The sequence below is a fragment of the Pristiophorus japonicus genome, chromosome 10 (genome assembly GCF_044704955.1).
Source record: "Pristiophorus japonicus isolate sPriJap1 chromosome 10, sPriJap1.hap1, whole genome shotgun sequence".
NCBI lineage: Eukaryota > Metazoa > Chordata > Chondrichthyes > Pristiophoridae > Pristiophorus > Pristiophorus japonicus.
In genome coordinates this window covers 42,588,841-42,612,257 of record NC_091986.1, presented here as the reverse complement: position 1 = coordinate 42,612,257, position 23,417 = coordinate 42,588,841, and the positions used below count along the sequence as shown (strand labels likewise).

Below are 23,417 nucleotides of genomic sequence, written 5' to 3'. Positions count from 1 at the left end.
ATCTGGTCATTTATCTCATTGCTGTTTATGGGAGCTTGCTGCGTGCAAATTGGCTGCCACATTTCCTACATTACAACAGTGATGACACTTCAAAAAGTACTTCATTGGATGTAAAGTGCTTTGGGACATCCTGAGGTCGTGAAAGGTGCTATATAAATGCAAGTTCTTTCATTCTTTCTTTTTTTCTTCTTTCCTTTTTTCTTTCTTTTATCCCCATTTCCTCTCCATCCTGCTCTCCTCTTTTATTCCATGTAGATCTATTCTGGGTCTTCTGCTGCTCATAATATTGATAAACTATACAGAAGAGGTTATTTTCATAATCTGACCATGTAAAAGGGAAATTGAAATCTGAACCAAAAATTGGATGAGCCGAAGAGTGGGAGATGGATTTTACTGGGGGCAAATGTACTATATATAAATGTCCTGGCCAATATTTATGCCTCAACCAACATCACTAAAAGAGATAATCTGCTCGATATCACATTGCTGTTTGTGGGAGCTTTCTGTGCGCAAATTGGTTGCTGCGATTCCCCGCAGACTGGAGAAGCAGAGGTTAAAGGGGGGATTTACTAGAAGTGTTGAAAATTATGAATGGTTCTGGCTGAGTAAATAGGAGAAACTGTTTCCATTGGCAGGGGGGTCGGTAACCTGAGGACACAGATATAATTGGAGAATGTTTTTATGCAGCGAGTTGTTATGATCTGGAATGCACTGCCTGAAAGGGCGGTGGAAGCAGATTAAACAGCAACTTTCAAAATGGAATTGGATAATTACTTGAAAAGGAGAAATTTGCAGGGCTATGGGGAAAGAGCAGGGGGTGTGGGGCTAATTGGATAGCTCTTTCAAAGAGCCGGCACAGGCACGATGGGCCGAATGGCCTCTTTCTGTGCAGTAGAATTCCATGAAATATAAATGTAAGTCTTTCTTTCAACTAGAAGTTGCAGTACAAGCTGCTGCGATGTGCAAAGCAAACAGCTGCAGCAGGATTAATTCTGAGTCCAGAAAGATAGTTGGGAGTTATGTTTTTGAAGATCTGGGAATTATTTTTTTTTGTGCATAACTTTCATTTTGAATGATCTGGGCAGAGGGTGGACTAGCTATTGTGTTTTCTTCGTACTTTCACCTGGGGTGCAGGCAGTAGATGGTGTGAGAGAGAGAGAGAGAGGGCGGTGCAGCTTACGCAGCAACCTCTGTGCTATCGAGTTCATCAGTCTTTCCTCTCCTCTGGGACTGTAGACCACACGAGTGACACCGGGAGAGCTTGTTCTGACTATCTTTTTTGTTCTAATTTAAAAAAAAATAAACCATCCTCAGTCCCACTGCCCCATTGAGGACATTCCCAGCGCTCAAAGGCAGCCAAGAGAAGGAGCATTCAGGAGAAGGAGCAGGAATTGGGTCGAGGCGCATGTGAACCTCGCCTGAGGATCTCAGGAAGCTGGGGGCAGAAGTGTGGAAGGTCCCGAATCTCCCTGACCCCCGAGGGGGGGCTGAGGTTATGTTGGGAGAGCCCCAGTCATGGCTCAGGAAACACGGAGGTTTACCAGGGGTTTGAGCAAGCCGGGCACGGCGGCCGAGCTCCGGCAGAGTGTCTCCGAGGTGGTCAGGACCTCCGTCTTCATGGTGAGTCATCGCCCCCCCTCGCTGCTGCTCCTCCCGGGGAGAGGGGAGCCAGGCAGCGGGAGCGCCGCCCGTCCCTCTCGCTCTGTCTCTCTATCCTTTCCATTATCACCGCTTGGGGCCTGGTTACAATGTAGCTCACAGTAACCAGGCTCTGCAACCTCGGAGCTGGGAGAGAGAGAGCTTGCTCATTGCACTCCTCCCGCAGACGGTCAGAGTGCAAGTGTGTGTGTGTATCTCTTTATATACATGTCAGTGTATATATGTTGTCTGTGTGCCTGCATATGTGTGTGTGTGAGCATATGTATATGTGTGTGTGTGAGCATATCTATGTATGTGTGAGCATATGTATGTGTGTGTGAGAGCATGTATGTGTGTGTGAGCATATCTGTGTATGTGTGAGCATATGTGTGTGTGTGAGAGCATGTATGTGTGTGGGAGAGCGTGTCTGTGTGTTTGTATATGTCTGTATGTGTCTCTTTGTGTGTGCCTGTATATGTGCGTGTGCGCCTGTATATATGTCTGCTTGTCTGTGTGTCATTATCTATCCATATATTATATATGCCATACATATACGATATTTATATATATATATATATATATATGACTCACTCGTTTATAAGCACATTATAATGAAAATATATATATGTGTGTGTATATATCACTGTGTGCATGAACAGTAAATGACTTTATTTTAAATTTTGTTGGTTTATTCATGTTTTTGTTAATTATCACATTTTAAATCAATTTTTTAGTTTTGTGATGATTTGCATTTGCTTAATTGTCTTAAATGAGTGTAAAAAGGAAAATTGCATCCCCTTTTACGTGGTTGTTATAATGAATCATACAGCACAGAAAGAGGCCATTAGGCCCATTGTGCCTGTGCTGGCTCTTTGAAAGAGCTATCCAATTAGTCCCACTCCTCTGTTCCTTCCCCATAGCTCTGCAAATGTTTCTTTTTCAAGTATTTATCCAATTGCCTTTTGAATGTTACTATTGAATCAGCTTCCATCACCCTTTCAGGCAGTGCATTCCAGATCATTATTTGCGTTTAAAAAAAAATGTCTTCTCATCTCCCCTTTTGTAAGGGGCGAGGTGGAGATGCTGTTAAGCCTGTTTGTTCGTGCAGCCTACTGGGTTTTACAAGCGAAATGGTTTCCTGATTAAGGTGATCTATTTTTGTCCATTGATTTGATGTTTAACTATATGTGAAAGTTACAGTTCATCTCTCAACTAAGCAACACTTCTGACAAAAGTTGGTTTAAGGTACCCTTAATTCTTTTGCAAGTTACTTGCATTTAAAAGCTGGGCGCTTTGAGTAGTTTTGAAAACTGTATTTTATAGTATTTGTAGACAAAATCATTTTTCTAAAATGCCCAATTTTGCAGTAGTCTATTTCAAGAATCATCATATGCAGTAACTTAGAAAGCGAGGAAGACTTGCTTCCATTCTAAAAGTGAGTTCTCAGGTGACCGTACAGTCCAATATGGGAATTATCTCTGTCACAGGTGGGGCAGACAGTCATTGAAGGAAAGGGTGGTGGGGAGTCTGGTTTGCCGCACGCTCATTCCGCTGTCTGCACTTGATTTCTGCATTTCAGTGACGAGACTCGAGGTGCTCAGCGCCCTCCTGGATGCTCTTCCTCCACTTAGGATAGGTAGTCTTAGGCCAGGGATTCCCAGGTATCGGTGGGGATGTTGCACTTTATCAAGGAGGCTTTGAGGGTGTCCTTGAAATGTTTCCTCTGCCCACCAGGGAATCGCTTGCCGTGTAGGAGTTCCGAGTAGGGCGTTTGCTTTGGGAGTCTTGTGTCCGGCATGCGAACAATGTGGCCCACCCAACGGAGCTGGTCGAGTGTGATCAGTGCTTCGATGCTGGGGATGTTGGCCTGATCGAGGACACTAACATTGGTGCGTCTGTCCTCCCAGGAGTTTTGCAGGATCTTGCAGAGACATCGTTGGTGGTATTTCTCCAGCGATTTGAGGTGTCTACTGTATATGGTAGACATTCTGTATATATTCAAAAAGGAGTTAGGTGAAGTCCTTACTACTAGGGGGATCAAGGGGTATGGCAAGAAAACAGGAATGGGGTACTGAAGTTGCATGTTCAGCCATGAACTCATTGAATGACGGTGCAGGCTAGAAAGGCCGAATGGCCTACTCCTGCACCTATTTTCTATGTTTCTATGGTCCAATTTTTCAAGAATATATATGGTAATATTTCAAGAATAATCGATGTACATGCAACAACTTGCATTTATATAGCCTTTTAATGTAGTAAAACGCCCCAAGAAGCTTCATGGAAGCATTGGCAGATAAAAATTGACGCAGGCACATAAGGAGAAACTAGGTTGGTCAAAGAGAGAGGTTTTAAGGGGCGTCTTGAAGTAGGAGAGCGCGGTGGAGAGGTTTAGTGATAGTTCTTTCACTGTCCGCAAGTTCTGTTTAACGCAAAGATAATAAAACTGAAATGATTAGCAGCCATGCACAGCATTTCAGAATTCATAGCAACTCCCATTTTAAGATTCAGCTGGAAATGGTGAACTAAAGAATTGAAATAATGGTGAGTTCCAAACTTTACTTGAACAAAATGCTTCTGTAACTCAGCTGATGTTTTCGATACGCATCAGTGTATGAATCTTTCATTCTTCTGAAGGTGATTGCAAGTCTGGTATGTTTGCATCTCCTCTCCGTCTCATATGTCTCGTCGCCGAGAGCATGCAGAAAGCAAGCGCAGGCAGCGGAAGGAGTGTGCGGCAAACCAGACTCCCCACCCACCCTTTCCTTGAACGACTGTCTGTCCCACCTGTGACAGAGACTATAATTCCCATATTGAACTGTTCAGTCACCTAGGAAGCAAGTCTTTCCCGATTTCGAGGGACTGCTTATGATGATGATGATGGTATGTTTGCAAATAAGAGCAACACACTTTATTATTTTATATCATGAACTTTTAACTTCAATACAGGGCTGTCCAATGAGGAGAGATTGGGCCTTTTTTCTCCAGTGTTTAGAAGAATGAGGTGATCTAATTGAAACGTATAAAATTCTCAGAGGGCTTGACAGGGTAGATGCTGAGATGTTGTTTCCCCTGGCTGGAGAGTCTATAGGGCACAGTCTCAGGATAAGGGGTCAGTCTTTTAGGACTGAGATGAGAAAATTCTTCACTTGAGGTGGTGAATCTTTGGAATGCTGTACTGAGGGCTGTGGATGCTCATTGTTGAGTATATTCAAGGCTGAGATCGACAGATTTTCGGAGGGATCAAGGGATATGGCGATAGGGCAGGAAAGTGTTGAGGCAGAAGATCAGCCATGATCTTATTGAATGATGGAACAGGTTTGAGGAGCCAAATGGCCTACTCCTGCTCCTATTGCTTATGTTTTTCATTGTTTATAATTAATAATCCAATTAATTACAGAATGATACAGCACAGAAGGAGGCTATTTGGTCCATCGTGCATATACATTCTCTCTGAAAGAGCTCCCACTCCCCCTGCTCTTTCCCCACGGCCCTACAAATTTTTTCTTTTCAAATATTTATCCAATTCCCTTTTGAAAGTTACTAGTGAATCTGCTTACACCGCCCTTTCAGGCAGCGCACTCCAGATCACAACAACTCGCCGCATGAAAACATTTCTCCTCATCTCTCACCTGGCTTTTTTTTGCCAATTACCTTAAATCTGTGTCCTCTGGTTACTGACCCTCCTGCCACTGGAAACAGTTTCTCCTTTGAAAGGGTATTTTGAGATTGGGAACCTACTGTAACTAACTGGCAGTGTTGTGGCCCTCATTGGCTTGTATTTGTATAAAGAAAGATGAAGTGATTGTTTATCCTGCCTGCATTTGAACCGATTCATGTCTGCTTAATGTATGATCGATTTGGATCTAATGTGCATATTAGCATTTTGGAAATAAAATGTTACATAGAATGTACAGCACAGAAACCGGCCATTCGGCTCAACAGGTCTATGCTCCACACCAGCCTCCTCTCACCCCTCTTCATCTTACCCTATTAAAACAACTATGTTTTCAAGCTGTAGAGACCCGTGTTCCAAAGGCTGTTAAGGCAAAATGATTCCAAACAAATTACTTCGCAACAAATGATCCAAGTCTACTACAGAATCAGGACAATATTTACATATTTACTTTAATTTGACATATACATTGAGGCTCCCTATAAGATCCTGAATTATTAGTCACAGTATTCCCAAGTACATACCCAGCAGTTGAGTTAGTATGTAATCTTCTTCAACACAATTACAGAACTGCCAATTCAAAATAAACAAGATTCAATTGCTCCAGTCAATTTACTTCAATTTATATTAAAAAATATTATGAAAAGTGAGTGGAGGAAACAAAATCACAAGTGACATTCGTAAAGAATATCACCTGTATCTTAAAAAGATTGCAAGCACTACAAAAATCAGATATTCCCTTATTCTGTGGACCATGATATTTGATGAGGTCGTAATTATAAACATCCGGTGCCAGTGTTTTAAATAACAATGTTTTTTTGTGGCATTCTCAATTTGGAGCAAGTTGACTCCAGCGATGATTATCTTGCTGTTTATTTTGAATTGGCAGTTTTGTAATTGTGTTGCATTAGAATCAATGCTAATTCAATTGCTAGGTATTTACAGGGAAATATTGTGATGCAATATAATATAATACAGTGAGTACTGAGCCTCTGGGGCACATTGTTGACTGGGTGCTGGGTGCTGGGTGCTGACTCTGCATTGCCTTCAAGAGGGAGCTGGACTGGCTCCAAAAAAGAAAGACATGCATTTATATAGTGCCTTTCATGACCACCGGACATCTCAAAGTGCTTTACAGCCAATTAAGTGCTTTTGGAGTGCAGTTACGTGGGAAATGCGGCAGCCAATTTGCGCACAGCAAGCTCCCACAAACAGCAATGTGATAATGACCAGACAATCTGTTTTAGTGATGTTGATTGAGGGATAAATATTGGCCAGGACACCAGGGATAATTCCCCTGCTGTTCTTCGAAATAGTGCCATGGGATCTTTTGCGTCCACCTGAGAGAGCAGACGGGACCTCGGTTTAATGTGTCATTTGAAAGACAGCACCTCCGACAGTGCAGTGCTCCCTCCCTCAGCACTGCACTGGAGTGTCAACCTAGGTTTTATTGTGCTCAAGTCCTTGGACTTGAACCCACAACCTTCGGACTCAGATGTGAAAGTGCTACCCACTGAGCCACAGCTGACATTGTATAGAAGGTCAGTCAGTGGATTTATAGATGGATTGGTCTGTGTGATCACACAGACTGGTTTCGATCACCTGAGGGGGTGAGAGAGACATTTTCCAGAGTTTTTGTTCCTTTATTGGCCCTGTGTTGTTTTTTTTGCCTCTCCCAGGAGATTCCATGGCTGCGGGGGAGGTCGGAAGTATCTAGTCACGATGCTCCGGCCATCATGGTGTGGGGCAGGCTTGTTGAAGCAGCTGGTCTTTCCCAGCCTGTCGGTTTTGTGCGTTGGTTTGTAACTGTTTTGTTGCTTGTTCCAGGAAAGATTTTGGTGACCGCTCACTGATTGTGACAAAATTGTAAAGCATTCAGTATGAACATTATGTCCTCGCTCTGCAATGCTGCCTGCTCCAACTAGTCCACAGTAAATACGATATTTCTGGGTACATGGAAAGGTTACCAAACAAGCGTCTCAGTAAGAGGTTTAAATGATGTTTGATATCATCTGTACCCTTCTCCGCGATTGGTGTTGGGGAATTTCACCCCCCCCACCCCCAATTTAAAGTGCAACATTTATAAACTTCACAAAAGCTTACTAGAGTCAAGTTCTGACTGATGTAAACAAAACAAACTCTGGTATAAGAAGTATGAATAAAATAGAAATGTTTTGCTTCGGAATAATCTTGCCATTAATCAATTCTGGAGGATACCAACTGCTGTAAGGCAAGAGAGAAGCCAGGAAACATTTCTTCACACACATAGAATCATAGAATGATATAGCACAGAAGGAGGCCATTTGGCCCATCATACCAATGCTGGCTCTTTGAAAGAGCTATCTAATTAGTCACCTTTCCCCACAGCCCTGCAAATTTCCCCTTCAAGCACTTCAGGGACACACATACTGATACTGATACTAATACCTGGAATTATCTTCTAGATAGGGTAACACATGAATGCTCTGATGTAAAGTGACATTGGATGTTTTGCTACATTACAGGGGCTATATAAATGCAAGGTTTTGTTGCACCGTGTCAGCTGTGGCTCAGTGGGTAGCACACTCGCCTCTGAGTCAGAGGTTGTGAGCGCAAATCCCACTCTATGGACATGAGCACCTAAGTCTAGGCTGACACTCCAGTGCAGTGCTGAGGGGGTGCTGCACTGTCGGAGGTGCTGTTTTTCGGATCAGACGTTAAACGTCTGCTCTCTCTCAGGTGGACGTAAAAGATCCCATGGCACTATTTCGAAGGAGAGCAAGGGAGGTATCCCCGGTGACCAATATTTATCCCTCAATCAACATAACGAAAACAGATTGTCTGGTTATTATCACATTGCTGTTTGTGGGAGCTTGCTGTGCGCAAATTGGCTGCCGCGTTTCCCATATCAGAAAAACTCATTGGCTGTAAAGCGCTTTGAGATGTCCGGTGGATTTGGAAGGCGCTATATGAATGCATGTTTTTCTTTTTAGTTTGATGTAGCCTTCTGTGGAAGTATGGGCTGAATCACCTCTTCATCTGTGCTTGACTTTGGGATTTAAAATGTAAGTAGTTTACTAATTGCAAATCCTGAAGAGTAACAGAACATTCAAGGATTAGAAGTGTGCCAGTTTTATATTGAAACATTCAGTGCCTAGGGAATATTTAAAACCAATGAAGAGGACCCTATACATATATTGCTTGGACAGCCATGATAATGTGTACAGCTTGTACTTTCTCACTCTTGAGAAATGGCCAACATTGTGTGCAAGTGTGAATTGATTGCACGTTTGAAGAGCCAATTGGCAATCAAAAGTGTGATATCCGAGATGGGAAATTTACAGAGCTACAAGGTCAGTCTTTTTCTTAGCTGGTTCTAAGGGTGCATCTTTAAATTAAATAAATTAAAATATTAAACTTGGTATCTGAAAGGACGATGAAGTGTTTTGAATACTGATCAAAACCCGCGTTAAAAATACAATACGATAAAATTAGGGACAGGAGGAGGCCATTCAGTATCATTCATTGAGATTCATGGCTGATCTGTATCTGAACAACATCAACAGTTACTTGTATTTATAAAGCGCCTTTAACTTAGTGAAACATTCCAAGGTGCTTCACAGGAGTATTATGAGACAACAAATTTGACACCAAACCGCATAAGGAAAAATGAGGGCAGGTGACCAAAAGCTTGGTCAAAGAGGTAGAATTTAAGGAGCGTCTTGAAGGAGGGTAGAGAGGTTTAGGGAGGGAATTCCAGAGCTTAGGGCCTAGGTAACAGAAGGCACGCCACCAATGGCTGAGCGATTATGATCAAGGATGCTCAAGAGGGAAGAATTACAGGAGCGCAGACATCTCTGGGCGGGGGTGGGGGTGGTGGGGAGTGGGGTGTTGTAGGGCTGGAGGTGATTAACTCCAATTGCCTGCCTTGGTTCCCTAATCCTGAATACCCTTGCTCAACAAAAATCATCAATCACAGTTTGGAAATTATCAATTGCATTGCGTCTTAAGTGCTCTGTTCCAACGCAGTAGACTTGACCTGTACTGATAATATCTGGAATGGTCTTCCAGGTAGGGTAACACTTACTATGATGTGAGTGCCTTGGGACAATTCACTACTTTAAAGGCACTGTATAAATACAAGTTGGTATTTATTTTGGGTAGGAACAGCTGTGTTTACGCACCAGCTTTCCTGAAATGGAATAAAAAAGCCTCTGACAGTCTTTGATGAAGAAAACTTTTTATTTTCACCCCCAATAATTATGGGCGCATACATAGCTCAGGGCATTCGAAGCAACTGTTCAATACAGAGCTGGGTAATCACACTCAGACTCTTCAAAAGCTTGCATGAAACATATTAAGGGTTGATTAATTGGTTATTATTGCATTAAATTTTCTGCAGAAAGTGTTTTATTGACAATTTGTCGTACAGAACCGGTCTCGATCAATTAATGATATTTCTCATACTTTAGAGATGGTTAAAAAGTTTACAAGACCCTTTGGCAAATGTTTAGGTTATTCAAATCGGTATGAAGTATTTAGGACTGTATCTGGGATACAAGCCAATGTGGGCAGTTCAGTACTGAGGGAGTGCTGCACTGTCGGAGGTGCCGTCTTTGGGGTGAGACGTTAAACCAAGGTCCTGTCTGCCCTCTCGGGAGGACGTAAAAGATCCAGTGGCACAATTGGAAAAAGAGCAGGGGAATTATCCTTGATGTTCTGGTCATATATTTATCTCCCAACCAACATCACTAAAACAGATTATCTGGTGTCTATCACATTGCTGTTTGATGGAGCTTGCTGTGCGCAAATTGGCTGCCATGTTTCCCCACATTATGACAGTGACTGCACTTCAAAAGTACTTCATTGGCTGTGAAGCACTTTGGAATGTCTGGTGGTCATGAAAGGTGCGACATAAATGCAAGTCTTTTATGATTTTTCTCCTGCTCGCAGCAGTGTCCAGGAGATTAATCTTCAATTCTTGGAGGCTCCAGGACAATCCTGGGGGGGGGTTGGGAATGACAACCCTCCTGGGATCTATATGGGCCAGCTGACAGGAAAGTGGTGGCCTAGTTGACTTTATCCCGGTGCACATTGCTGTTACATTTACTGCTGACTGCGATTTGGGTTAGATTCAGTGAATGGACATCCTGTTGTCGAAGGCTATTGTTGCCTCTGATGCTATACGGCCCTTGTCATTAACCCTGCATTGTTGTTATCAATAGGGCTTGTGCTATCTGAGCCAACCCTATGGTATAAAGGGACCATTTGCAGCCTGTTAACAATCGTTCCGGTCACACTGAAAGCGAAACAGTCCATCCGTGTCTTTGCAGTGTTGCCATGGAGGAGGGAGTGGGCAAACTCCATTCATTTCAGTAACCTTGAGGTGATTTTATATTGTGAAACTGCAGCTGATGGCAAATTATTACTTCGCTCTCCGTCTGGTATATTCCCATGCTCTTCTGGCTGGCCTCCCACCTTCCACCCTCTATAAACTTGAGCTCATCCAAAACTCTGCTGTCCCGTGTCCTAACTCGCACCGAGTCCCGTTCATCCATCACCTCCTGTGCTCGCTGACCTACATTGGCTCCTGGTCAGGCAATGCCTCAACTTTAAGATTCTCATCCTTGTGTTCAAATTCCTCCATGGCCCCGCCTCGCCATATCTCTCTAACTTCCTCCAGCCCGATAACCCTCCGAGATCTCTGCTTTCCAATTCTGGCCTCTTGTGCATTCCCTCGATTACCATTGCTCCACCATTGGTGGCCGTGCCTTCAGCTGCCTGGGGCCTTCAGCTGCCTGGGCCATAAGCTCTGGAATTCCCTCCCTAGACCTCTCCGCCTCTCTCTCTCTCCTCAGAGACACTCCTTAAGACTCTTTGATCAAGCTTTTGGTCACCTGATTTCTACTTATGTGGCTCGGCTCCTGTGAAGCGCCTTGGGAAGTTTTACTATGTTAAAGGCGCTATATAAATGCATGTTGTTGTTCCACATGCCAGACACGAGACTCCCAAAGCAAGCGCTCTACTCGGAACTCGTCCATGGCAAACGAGCCAAAGGCGGACAGAGGAAATGTTACGAGGACACTCTCAAAGCCACCCTGATAAAGTGCGACATCCCCACTGACACCTGGGACTCCTTGGCCATAGACCGCCCTAAGTGGAGGAAGTGCATTCGAGAGGGCGCTGAGCTCCTCGAGTATCGTCGCCGAGAGCATGCAGAAAACAAGCGCAGGCAGCGGAAGGAGCGTGCGGCAAACCAGCCCCATCCACCCTTTCCCTCAACGACTATCTGTCCGACCTGTGACATAGACCGTGGTTCTCGTATTGGACTGTACAGCCACCTCCTGCTAAGAGTGGAAGCAAGTCTTCCTCGATTCCGAGGGACTGTCTATGATGATGATGATGTTGTTGTTGTGGTATAGTTAGAAATATAAACTGCCTGGTGCCTTCCCATGGCAGCAGAGAGACACTAAAAAAAAAATTAAAAAATGTCGAAACAGAAATGCTGGAAACACTCAGCAGGACAGACAGCATCAGTAGAGAGAGAAATCGAGTTAACACTGTAGGTCAATGACGTTTCATCAAAATGGAGGAAGTTAGAGATGTAACCGGTTTTAAGCAAGTCATCATCATAGGCAGTCCCTCAGAATCGAGGAAGACTTGCTTCCACTCATAAAATGAGTCGTTAGATGGCTGAACAGTTCAATACGAGAGCCACGGTCCCTGTCCAGGTGGGACAGATAGTTGTTGAGGGAAGGGATGAGTGGGACAGATTTGCCGCACGCTCTTTCCGTTGCCTGCGCTTGATTTCTGTATGCTCTTGGCGATGAGACTCGAGGTGCTTAAGCAAGTGTAGGGGCAGGGAAAGGGGGGAGGAAAGAACAAAAGGGAAGGTCTGTGATAGGGTGGAAGGCAGGAGAGATTAAAAGACAAAAGGGATGATGGTGCAAGGCAAAAGCAGATTATAATGGGACAAGTAAGGAAACAAAAGATGGGTCGAGAGGAGGTGTAAATGGAAATTGCAGAATCATTACCAGCAACTGCTATCTGGAAAAATGGGAGCAGTGGTTATGGTCTGAAACTGTTGAGCTTCAGGAAAGACAAAGAAAGAAATACTTGCATTTATATAGCGCCTTTCATGACCACCGGACGTCTCAAAGCACTTTACAGTCAATGAAGTACTTCGAGGGCCCAGGGGCCAGCCCACACTGCGATATGTGTGCGCACTAGGTCCGTGCAGCAGAGCTGGTCTCCAGTCATCTTGGGTAATCCTTGCCACTAGACCAAGACCTAGCTCTGTCAAGCCCGTGTGGTGGCTGGTGTGTAACAGCCATCACACGTTAAAAAAAATCCACGCACAGGCATCTTCCACCGTTCCATATGTAGTTCAGGACCTGGGATATTAGGTCCTTCATTGAAACACCTGTAAACATCCCTTTTTGGTGTGGAAGCAAGTTATCCTCGATGCGAGGCACCACTTAAGAAAAAATAAGTCATTATTTTAATGTGGGAGACGCGTCATCCAATTTGCGCACAACAAGCTCCCACAGACAGCAATGTGATGATGGCCAGATAAATTGTTTTTTTTTTGTTATGTTGATTGAGGGATAAATATTGGCCAGGACACCGGGGATAACTCCCCTGCTCTTCTTCGAAATAGTGCCATGGGATCTTTTACATCCACCTGAGCGAGCAGAAGGGGCCTCGGTTTAACGTCTCATCCGAAGGACAGCACCTCCGACAGTGCAGCGCTCCCTCAGTGCTACATTGGAGTGTCAGCCAAGATTTTGTGCTCAAGTCCCTGGAGTGGAGTTGGAGACGAGAGTGCTACCCACTGAGCCACGGCTGACACTAGGCCGGAAAGTGCCTGACTGAAAGATGACGTGCTGTTCCTCGAGCTTCTGTTTAGTTTCACATTGTTTGTGCAAGGTGTTGCTGAGTTTGTCAGCTCAGCTTCTGTCTGGTGTCTGCTGCGGAATGGCATTAGATGCAAATGTAAAAGAGCAGAAAGTAATGCAGGAAACGGATGAAGTGCTTCTCTTCGTCCTTGTGAACCTCGGAACAAGAGCCGAGTTTCCTTCTAAGCTGTCAAACGAGGCCATATATCAACAATAACAGGTATCCGTATTCTGACAGTTTTTAAATTCTCCACAAATGGTTATGCACTAGGCATAAATATTTATCGTCACACATTATTTACATTTCAACTTTCTGAAAACTGCAATCAAAAAATAACTTGATGCAGTTTTTTTACTGAGGTAACAGAGATGGTTGATGAGAGCAACGCGGTTGATGTGATGTATATGGATTTCCAAAAGGTGTTTGATAAAGTGCAACATACAGTGCTTTGCTTACCAGCAAAGTTGAAGCCCATGGAATAAAAGGGACAGTGGCAGCATGGATACGGAATTGGTGAAGTGACAGGAAACAGACAGTAGTGGTGAATGGTTGTTTTTCGGACTGGAGGAAGCAATACAGTGAATGTTGCCCCGGGACTTGGTTCTAGGACCACTGCTTAAACTGACTTGGACTTGGGTGTACAGGGTACAATTTCAATTTTTGCAGATGACACAAAACTTGGAAGCATAGTTAATAGTGAGGTAGATAGTGATCGACTTCAAGAAGACATAGACAGTCTGGTGGAATGAGTGGACACATGGCAGATGAAATTTAACGCAGAAAAGTGCAAAGTGGTCCATTTTGGTAGGAAGATCAAGAAGAGGCAACATAAACTAAACAGTACATTCCTAAAGGCAGTGCATGAACAGACAAGCTCCCCGCTCGGGTGGAACTAAACTACAGATTCGTTGCCATCTCCAGGCCAGGTCCAAGACCACCCCAACCACTGTCGTCAAGCTACAGTACGTGGACGACGCCTGCGTCTGTGCACACACAGAGTCTGAGCTCCAGGACATAGTCGACGTATTTACTGAGGAGTATGAAAGCATAGGCCTTACGCTAAACATCAGTAAGACAAAGGTCCTCCACCAGCCTGTCCTCGCCGCACAGCACTGTCCCCGAGTCATCAAGATCCACGGCATGGCCCTGGACAATGTGGACCACTTCCCACATCTCGGGAGCGTCCTATCAACAAGAGCAGGCATTGACGCCGAGATCCAACATCGCCTCCAGTGCGCCAGTGCAGCCTTCGGCCGCCTGAGGAAAAGAGTGTTTGAAGACCAGGCCCTCAAAACTGTCACCAAGCTCATGGTCGACAGGGCCGTAGTAATACCCGCCCTCCTATATGGCTCAGAGACATGAACCATGTACAGTAGCCACCTCAAGTCACTGGAGAAATACCACCAGCGATGTCGCCGCAAGGTCCTACAAATCCCCTGGGAGGACAGACACACCAACATTAGTGTCCTCGTCCAGGCTGACATTTCCAGCATTGCAGCACTGACCACACTTGATCAGCTCCGCTGGGCAGGCCACATTGTTCGCATGCCAGACATGAGACTCCCAAAGCAAGCACTCTACTCAGAACTCGTCCACAGCAAACGAGCCAAAGGTGGGCAGAGGAAATGTTACAGGGACACCCTCAAAGCCTCCCTGATAAAGTGCGACATCCTCACTGATACCTGGGAGACTCTGGCCAAAGACCGCCCTAAGTGGAGGAAGTGCATCCGGGAGGGCACTGAGCTCTTTGAATTTCATTGCCGAGAGCATGCAGAAATCAAGTGCAGGCAGCGGAAGGAGTGTGCGGCAAACCAGACTCCCCACCCACCCTTTTCTTCAACCACTGTCTGTCCTACCTGTAACAGAGACTGTGGTTCTCTTATTGGACTGTACAGCCACCTAAGAACTCATGCTAAGTGTGGAAGCAAGTCTTCCTCGATTCCGAGGGACTGCCTAGGATGATGATGCATGAACAGAGAGACCTGGGAGTCTGTGTGCACAAATCGTTGATGGCAGGGCAGGTTGAGAAAACGGTTTAAAAAAGCATACGGGATCCTGGGCTTCATAAATTGAGGCATAGAGTACAAAAGCAAGGAAGTTATGATGAACCTTTTATAAAACACTGGTTCAGCCTCAACTGGAGTATTGTGTCCAATTCTGGGCACCGCACTTTGGGAAGGATGTGAATGATACACTCATAATATAGGATGAAACTGATTACTGTGTGTAATGAGCAAGTGTGACCTTCGCTCCTTTAATAAGACTCCAGAGTGCAGGTACCTCATGGATGGCCTGCTTATATACTATGCTCTCAAGGAATGCTGGGATCTCTTGGGACTCCAACAGGTGGGCCCTCTGGTGGTCAGGTGTCATGCAGGTTAACAAGGGTTAAATACATTACATCATTCCTCCGTGAAGTTAACAGTACACTTATTTACAAGGTGAGACGATCTGGGGCTTTACACTCCCTTGTCAATTGTCTCGGTACAAATGCGGGTGTGAGTGGGTTGGTCAGTTCTTCACTGGGCTGCTGAGCAAACGGCCTTGCCGGGCTGCTGGGGATGATGAGTTTGGTTTTGTGGTCAACCATGATGTCAGTTGCCATGTGTTGGAGGGTCAAAGTTGGTAGTGTCCTCTTCGGGTTGTTCATAGCTGTTGGTGAACTGCAATTTGATTTGGTCCAAATGTTTTCTGTGCATTTGTCCATTGACCAATTTGACCTGAAACACCCTACTCCCCTCTTTGGCTCTGACCGTGCCAGCTAGCCTTTTGGGACCATGTCCATAATTGAGCATAAACACAGGATCATTGATTTCTATCGCGTGAGAAATTTGTGCGGTCATGGCACACACTTTGTTGATGCCGCTTGCCCTCCACGTGATCAAGGAGATCAGGGCGGACAAGAGGGAGTCTTGTTTTAAGCGCCCTTTTCATGAGCAGCTCAGCTGGGGGAACCCCGGTGAGTGAGTGAGAGGTCTGGTGCGGTAGCTGAGCAGCATACGGGACAGCTGGCTCTACAGGGAGCCTTCCGACACGCATTTCAAGCTTTGCTTGATGGTCTGAACTGCCCGATCTGCCTGGCCGCTGGATGTGGGCTTCAACGGGGCAGATGTGACGTGTTTGATCCCGTTGTGGGTCATGAATTCCTTGAATTCAGCACTGGTGAAGCATGGCCCATTGTCGCTGACTCGGACATCAGGCAAGCCGTGCGTGACAAACATGGCTCGTAGCCTTTCAATGGTGGCCGTGGATGTGCTTACTGACATTACTGCACATTCAATCCATTTTGAGTAAGTGTCCACAACAACCAAAAACATTTTGCCTAGGAATGGGCCTGCATAGCCTACGTGCATCCTCGACCACGGTTTGGGGGGCCACGACCACAAACTTAGCGGTGCCTCTCTGGGTGCATTGCTCAGCTGAAAGCAAGTGTTGCAGTGGTGCATGCATGACTCTAAATCTGAGTCGATGCCAGGCCACCACATGAGAGATCTGGCTATGGCTTTCATCATTACACTGCCTGGATGGGTGCTGTGCAGTTCCCATATGAATGTATCTCTGCCTTTCTTGGGCAAGACCATGCGATTGCCCCACAATAGGCAGTCCGCCTGCAGAGACAACTCGTCTTTGCGTCTGTGGAACGGCTTAATTGCCTCCGGCATCTCCACTGGGACACCGGACCAGCTCCCATGGAGGACACAGTTTTTTTTAACCAAGGACAGTAAAGGGTCCTGGCTGGTCCAGGTCCTGATCTGGCGGGCCGTAACGGGGGACTTCTCGTTCTCGAATGCCTCCATGACCATGAGCAAGTCTGTTGGCTGTGCCATTTCCAACCCGGTGATGGGCAATGGCAGCCGACTGAGAGCATCTACGCAGTTCTCTGTCCCCGGTCTGTGGCGGATTACATAGTTGTATGCCGACAGTGTAAGCGCCCATCTTTGGATGCGGGCAGAGGCATTGGTATTAATCCCTTTGCTCTCAGAGAACAGCGATATGAGCGGCTTGTGGTCAGTTTCAAGCTCAAACTTGAACCCAAATAAGTACTGATGCATTTTTTTTACCCCATAAACGCCTCTTTTTCAACCATGCTGTCGACCCTTTTGGCCTTGGACAAACTCCTGGACGCATATGTGATCGGTTGCAAAATCCCCGATTCATTAGCCTGTTGTAGCACACACCCGACCCCGTATGACGATGCATCGCAAGCTAGCACTAATCATTTACAAGGGTTATACGGGACAAGCAGTTTGTTAGAACACAACAGATTTCTGGCTTTCTTAAAAGCAGCCTCTTGTGAATTCCCCCATACCCAGTCGTCTCCCTTGTGCAGTAGAGCATGTAGGGGTTCTAGCAGGGTGTTTAACCCAGGTAGGAAATTACCGAAATAGTTAAGGAGTCCCAGGAACGACCGCAGCTCTGTCACGTTCTGTGGTCGTGGCGCGTTCTTGATGGCCTCCGTCTTGGCGTCAGTGGGCTTGATGCCGTCTGCTGCGATTCCCTTTCCCAAGAATTCAATGTCCTGTGCCAGGAAAACGCACTTTGAGCGTTTCAACCTGAGCCCCACACGATCCAACCGACTAAGAACCTCCTCCAGATTCTTCAGGTGCTCCATGGTGTCCCAACCTGTAACCGATATGTCGTCCTGGAAGACCACTGTGCAAGGAACCAACTTTAGCAGGCTCTCCATGTTCCGCTGGAAGATTGCCGCGGACGACTGAATCCCGAACGGGCACTGGTTGTAGATAAAGAGAACTTTGTGTGTGTTGATGCAGGTGAGGCCTTTCCAGCTCCTGCGTCATGTAGGCCGAGGTCAGGTTCAGTTTGGTGAACGTCTTCTCTCCAGCCATGGTCGCAAATAGGTCGTCTGCCTTGGGTAGCGGGTACTGGTCATGTAGCGAAAAACGGTTAATCGTTACTTTATAGTCCCCACAAATTCTAACCATGCCGTCCTCCTTAAGTACCGGGACAATCGGACTGGCCCAGTCGTTGAATTCCACCGGCGTGATGATGCCTTCATGTTGCAGCCTGTCCAGCTCAATTTCCACTTCTTCACGCATCATGTACGGTACCGCCCGAGCCTTGTGGTGGATGGGTCGCATACCGGGAACCAATTGGATCTGCATTTTCACCCCCGAGAAGCTTCCGATGCCTGGCTCGAACAATGATGGGAACTTGCTCAGAACCTGGGTACATGAGGCAGCGTCGACGGATGAAAGCGCTCGGATGTTGTCCCAGTTCCAGCGGATTTTTCCCAGCCTGCTTCTGCCAAACAATGTGGGGCCATCCCCTGGTATAATCCACAGTAGGAGTTCGTGTACTGCTCTGTCATCGGAGACTTTGACTTCTGCACAGCCAATTGCAGGGATCAGTTCCTTGGTGTAAGTCCTTAGTTTGGTGTGAATGGGACTGAGCTTGGGCCTGTGTGCCTTTTTGCCCCACAGCCTGTCGAAGGCCTTTTTACTCATAATGGACTGAATTGCCCTCATGTCCAGTTCCATAGATACTGGAATACCGTTCAGTTCAACTTTCAACATTATTGGTGGACATTTCGTAGTGAACGTGTGTACCCCGTACACTTCTGCCTCCTCCGTACGAATCTCCAATTCAGCCTGATCCACTGTAGATCGATCTTGCTCTGCAACATGATGGTTTGCAGCTCACCTGCACATTCGTTGGAGGTGTCCCGTTGTTCTGCAACCATTGCACGCATAGTTCTTAAAGCAGCATTGATGGGGCCGCTGATCACCCCCGCAACGCCAACAAGGTGTTAATTGCTTCGCATTAACGATTGATGGCGGACTCTGGGTCAATTGAGATCGGGCCACAGCAGCCGGCATGTACGTTCTGCCATGTACATTTCTGCTCGAGACCTACGTTACTTTATGCACAGTACTGGCCGAAACTTCTTTATTCTGCTTGGTATTTGTCGCTGGTGGACATAAATACCTGGGCTATCGTTATGGCTTTACTTAGATTCGGAGTTTCTACAGTCAACAGTTTGCGAAGGATTGTCTCCTGTCCAATGCCCAGTACAAAAAAGTCTCTGAGCATTTGTTCTAGGAATCCCTCAAACTCAGTGTCCTGTGAGGTACCTTAGTTCAGTGACGTAGCTCGCCACTTCCTGGCCCTCCGATCGTTGACACGTGTAGAACTGATATCTCGCTATCAAAACGCTTTTCTTAGGATTTAGGTGCTCCGGACCAGCGGACACAATTCTTCGTAGGATTTCTCTGTTGGTTTTGCCGGGGCCAGGAGATTCTTCATGAGGCCATTGGTTGTTGCCCCACAGACAGTTAGGAGTGTTGCCCTTCATTTGTAGCATTCTCGTCCCCTTCCAGCTCGTTGGCCACGAAGTATTGGTCGAGTCTCTCCACGAAGGCCTCTCAATCGTCCCCTTCTGAGAACTTCTCCAGGATACCGACTGTTTTTTGCATTTTCGCGCGGTTGTTCGTTACCTTGTCGCCAATTGATACACTCATAATAAAGGGTGAAACTGAGTACTGTGTGTAATGAGCAAGTGTGACCTTAGCTTCTTTAATAAGATTCCAGAGTGCAGGTGCCTCGTGGGCGGCCTGCTTATATACTGTGCTCCCAAGGGATGCTGGGATCCCTAGGGACTCCAACAGGTGGGCCCTCTGGTGGTCAGGTGTCATGCAGGTTACAAAGGCTTATGTACGTAACAGTGAAGGCCTTAGAGAGGGTGCAGAAAAGATTTACGCGAATGGTTCCAGAGATGAGGGACTTCAGCTACATGGATAGACTGGAGAAGCTGGGGTTCTCCTCAGAGCAGAGAAGGTTGAGAGGAGATTTGATAGAGGTGTTCAAAATCATGAGGGGTCTAAACAGAGTAGATAGAGAGAAACTGTTCCTATAGGCGGAAGGATTGAGAATCAGAGGACACAGATTTAAGGTGATTGGCAAATGAATCGAAGGCGACATGAGGAGAAACTTTTTTATGCAGCGAGTGGTTAGGATCTTGAACGCATTGCCTGAGAGGGTGGTGGAGGCAGACTCAATTGTGGCTTTCAAAAGGGAAGTGGATAAGTACCTGAAGGAAAAGAATTAGGGCTACGGGGAAAGAGCAAGGGGGATGGGACTAGCTGAAGTGCTCTTGCACAGAGCCGGCATGGGCCAAATGGCAGCCTCCTGCATTGTAGCCATTCTATGATTCTATTATTGCTACCGCATTCTCCAAATTTGGTAATGGAGCGGAAGTGTAGGTGGTGATGTTACTGGACTAATAATCCAGAGAATGTGAGGTCAAATCCCACCATTGCTGTTTGAGAATTTGAATTCAGTTTTTACAAATTGGAAAATAAAAATTTGTCAGATTGTCGTAAAAGCACAACAGGTTCATTTCTGCCCTTTTTGGGAAGGAATCCTGCCGTCCTTACCTAGTCTGGCCTATCGGTCACCCCAGTCCCACGCCAATGACCCTGAAGTGGCCCAGCAAACTGCGCCGTTGTATCAAACCTGCTACCAGCGGTTCAAGAAGGCGGCTCACCACCACCTTCTCGGGTAACTAGGGATGGGCAATGCTTAGCAACGGCCATACTGTGAGAATGAACAATTAAAAAACTTATCTGGACTGATTTACCAGCTATGAGGAAAGATTGGATAGGTTGGGGTTGTTTTCTTTGGAACAGAGGAGGCTGAGGGGAGATTTAATTGAGGTGTATAAAATTATGAGGGGCTTAGATAGAGTGAATAGGAAGGACCTATTTTCCTCAGCAGAGAGGTCAATAACCTGGGGGCATAGATTTAAAGTAATTGGTAGAAGGATTAGAGGGGAGATGAGGAAACACTTCTTCACCCAGAGGGCGATGGGAGTCTGGAACTCACTGCCTGATAGGGTGGTAGAGGCAGAAACCCTCAGCACATTTAAAAAATACTTGAAAATGCACCTGAAGTGCCGTAACCTACAGGGCTGCGGACCAAGAGCTGAAAAGTGGGATTAGGCTGGAGAGCTCTCGGTCGGCCGGCGCGGACACGATTGGCTGAATGGCCTCCTTCTGTGCTGTAAATTTGTATGATTATATGAACTGTTGGTCATTTGTAAAATGCAATAGTAAAATGCACACCTAAAATCCATTAGCAATCGGAAATGCTGCACTTGCGATCTAGTTAGTTGTGCATTAAACAATTGTGTGATAAAGGTCAATTGTTTTCCGCATGCAGTTTCGTAGGAATTAGTCTTGCTCTTAAAGAGCAGTTGCTAAGTTACGGTTACTGATACACACCAGTGCCCATTTCATGGGTGGGGAAATAGCATCCTCTAATGTTACCACAGACAAAGTCTTTGGTTCATTATTAATTTATTAAAACACCAAAAGTATTCCCAGGGCCTCGCACAAACGGCAATTAGGCAAATCTGAAAATCTTCCCATCTCGCTGTCATTTTGTTTAAATAGTTTATTGTTGTGCCGCAAAATTAACAAGATATCACGTGAACGAAAGACTGCTAGTTTAAATGAAGAAGAAAGACTTGCATTTCTATCGTGCCTTTCACGACCACCGGACATCCCAAAAGCGCTTTACAACCAATGAAGTCCTTTTTGAAGTGTAGTCACTGTTGTAATGTAGGTAACATGGCATCCAATCTGCGCACAGCAAGCTCCCACAAACAGCAATGTGATGATGACCAGATAATCTGTTTTAGTGATGTTGATTGAGGGATAAATATTGGCCACGACACTGGGGATAACTCCCCTGCTCTTCTTCGAAATAGTGCCATAGGATCTTTTATATCCACCTGAGAGAGTTGATGGGGCCTCAGTTTAACATCTCATCTGAAAGATGACACCTCCGACAGAGCAGCACTCCCTCAGTACTGTACTGGGAGTGTCAACCTGAATTTTTGTAGGTCAAATCACTGGGGTGGGACTTGAACCCACAACCTTCTGACTCAGAGGCGAGTGTGCTACCCACTGAGCCATGGTCGACACCGGATGCTAATTTGGAGATTGTGTTTTAGTTTCCTTGTGTGAATAAATATTGTATTAATTTCTGAAACTGAAATGAGTCAGGCAGGATTTTCAGCACCTTCATCAGCAGTTGATGTAAGTCTCTACATTTAGCCGATGCCTAGTTACAGATCTGGTTTTACAGGTCTGTAGTCTTAATACTTTTCTGTGCCAGGATACTTGTTCACTTGACTTGTCACAGAATAATTAACCATATTTATGAATTGAAGGTCTCAAGAGATATCATAAATATCAATGTGAGAATTTTGAGCAAAGATATTTCTTGCTGCAGTATATGTACCGTGTTAACTTTGGTACTGAAAGGACACTGTACAGTAGCAACTGGAGCTATAGTTTAACAACAGCTTGCATTTATATAGCGCTTTAAATATAGTAAACATCCCTAGTAATCATGAACAGAGGTTTCTTGTATTAAGGTCCTGGGCTTTATAAATAAAAGCATAGAGTACAAGAACAAAGAGGTGATGGTAAATCTTTGTAAATCACTGGTTAGGCCTCAGCTGGAGTATTGTATCCAATTCAAGGCACCACACTTCAGGAAGGATGTCAAGGCCTTGGTGAGGGATCAGGGGAGATTTACTAGAACGGTACCAGGGATGAGGGACTTCAGTTACGTGGAGAGACTGGAGAAGCTGGGACTGTTCTCCTTAGAGCAGAGAAGGTTTAAGAGGAGATTCAGTAGAGGTGTTCAAAATCACGAAGGGTTTTGATAAAGTAAATAAGGAGAGGCCGTTTCCAGTGGCAGGAGGGTCTGTAACCAGAGGACACAGATTTAAGGTGATTGCCAAAAGAACCAGGGGTGGAGATGTGAACTTTTTTTTCCATACGCAGCGAGTTGTTGTGATCTGGAATGCGCTGCCTGAAAGGGCGGTGGAAGCAGATTCAATAGTAACTTTCAAAAGGGAATTGGATAAGTACGTGAGAGGAAAAAAATTGCAGGGCTATGTGGAAAGAGTAGGGAAGTGGGACTAATTGGATAGCTCTTTCAAAGTGCCGGCACAGGCATCTTAGCTCCACCCTTATCGTTGTATGCTGAGATGCTTGTGCAAATTACCAGGAAGTGGAATCCAAGATATTTTTCCTCCTCCTACTCCCAAGAAAACAATAGCATCCTGTTCGCAAATGTTGACTAAGTATGTGGTGGGAATGCAGAAATGCAGGAAATAATTGCAGACTGATGCTTTGTTGAATTTATTTTTATTGTGCAAAGCTATTTCAGCTTGTGATGATGATAAGAATTTTAT

The 23,417-nt window shown here is 45.5% G+C and overlaps 1 protein-coding gene across 2 annotated transcripts in view; it reads left to right on the top strand.

The window, feature by feature from the left end:
* The first annotated feature begins 1,302 nt into the window (after positions 1-1,302).
* LOC139274972 (dedicator of cytokinesis protein 9-like) overlaps positions 1,303-23,417 on the top strand; it is a 455,604-nt gene continuing 433,489 nt past the window's right edge. For both annotated transcript variants that reach the window (XM_070891774.1, XM_070891771.1), the window contains exon 1: positions 1,303-1,620. In XM_070891774.1, coding sequence (XP_070747875.1) covers positions 1,516-1,620 — 105 coding nt within the window. In that variant the 5' untranslated portion in view covers positions 1,303-1,515. The remainder of the gene's footprint in view (positions 1,621-23,417) is intronic.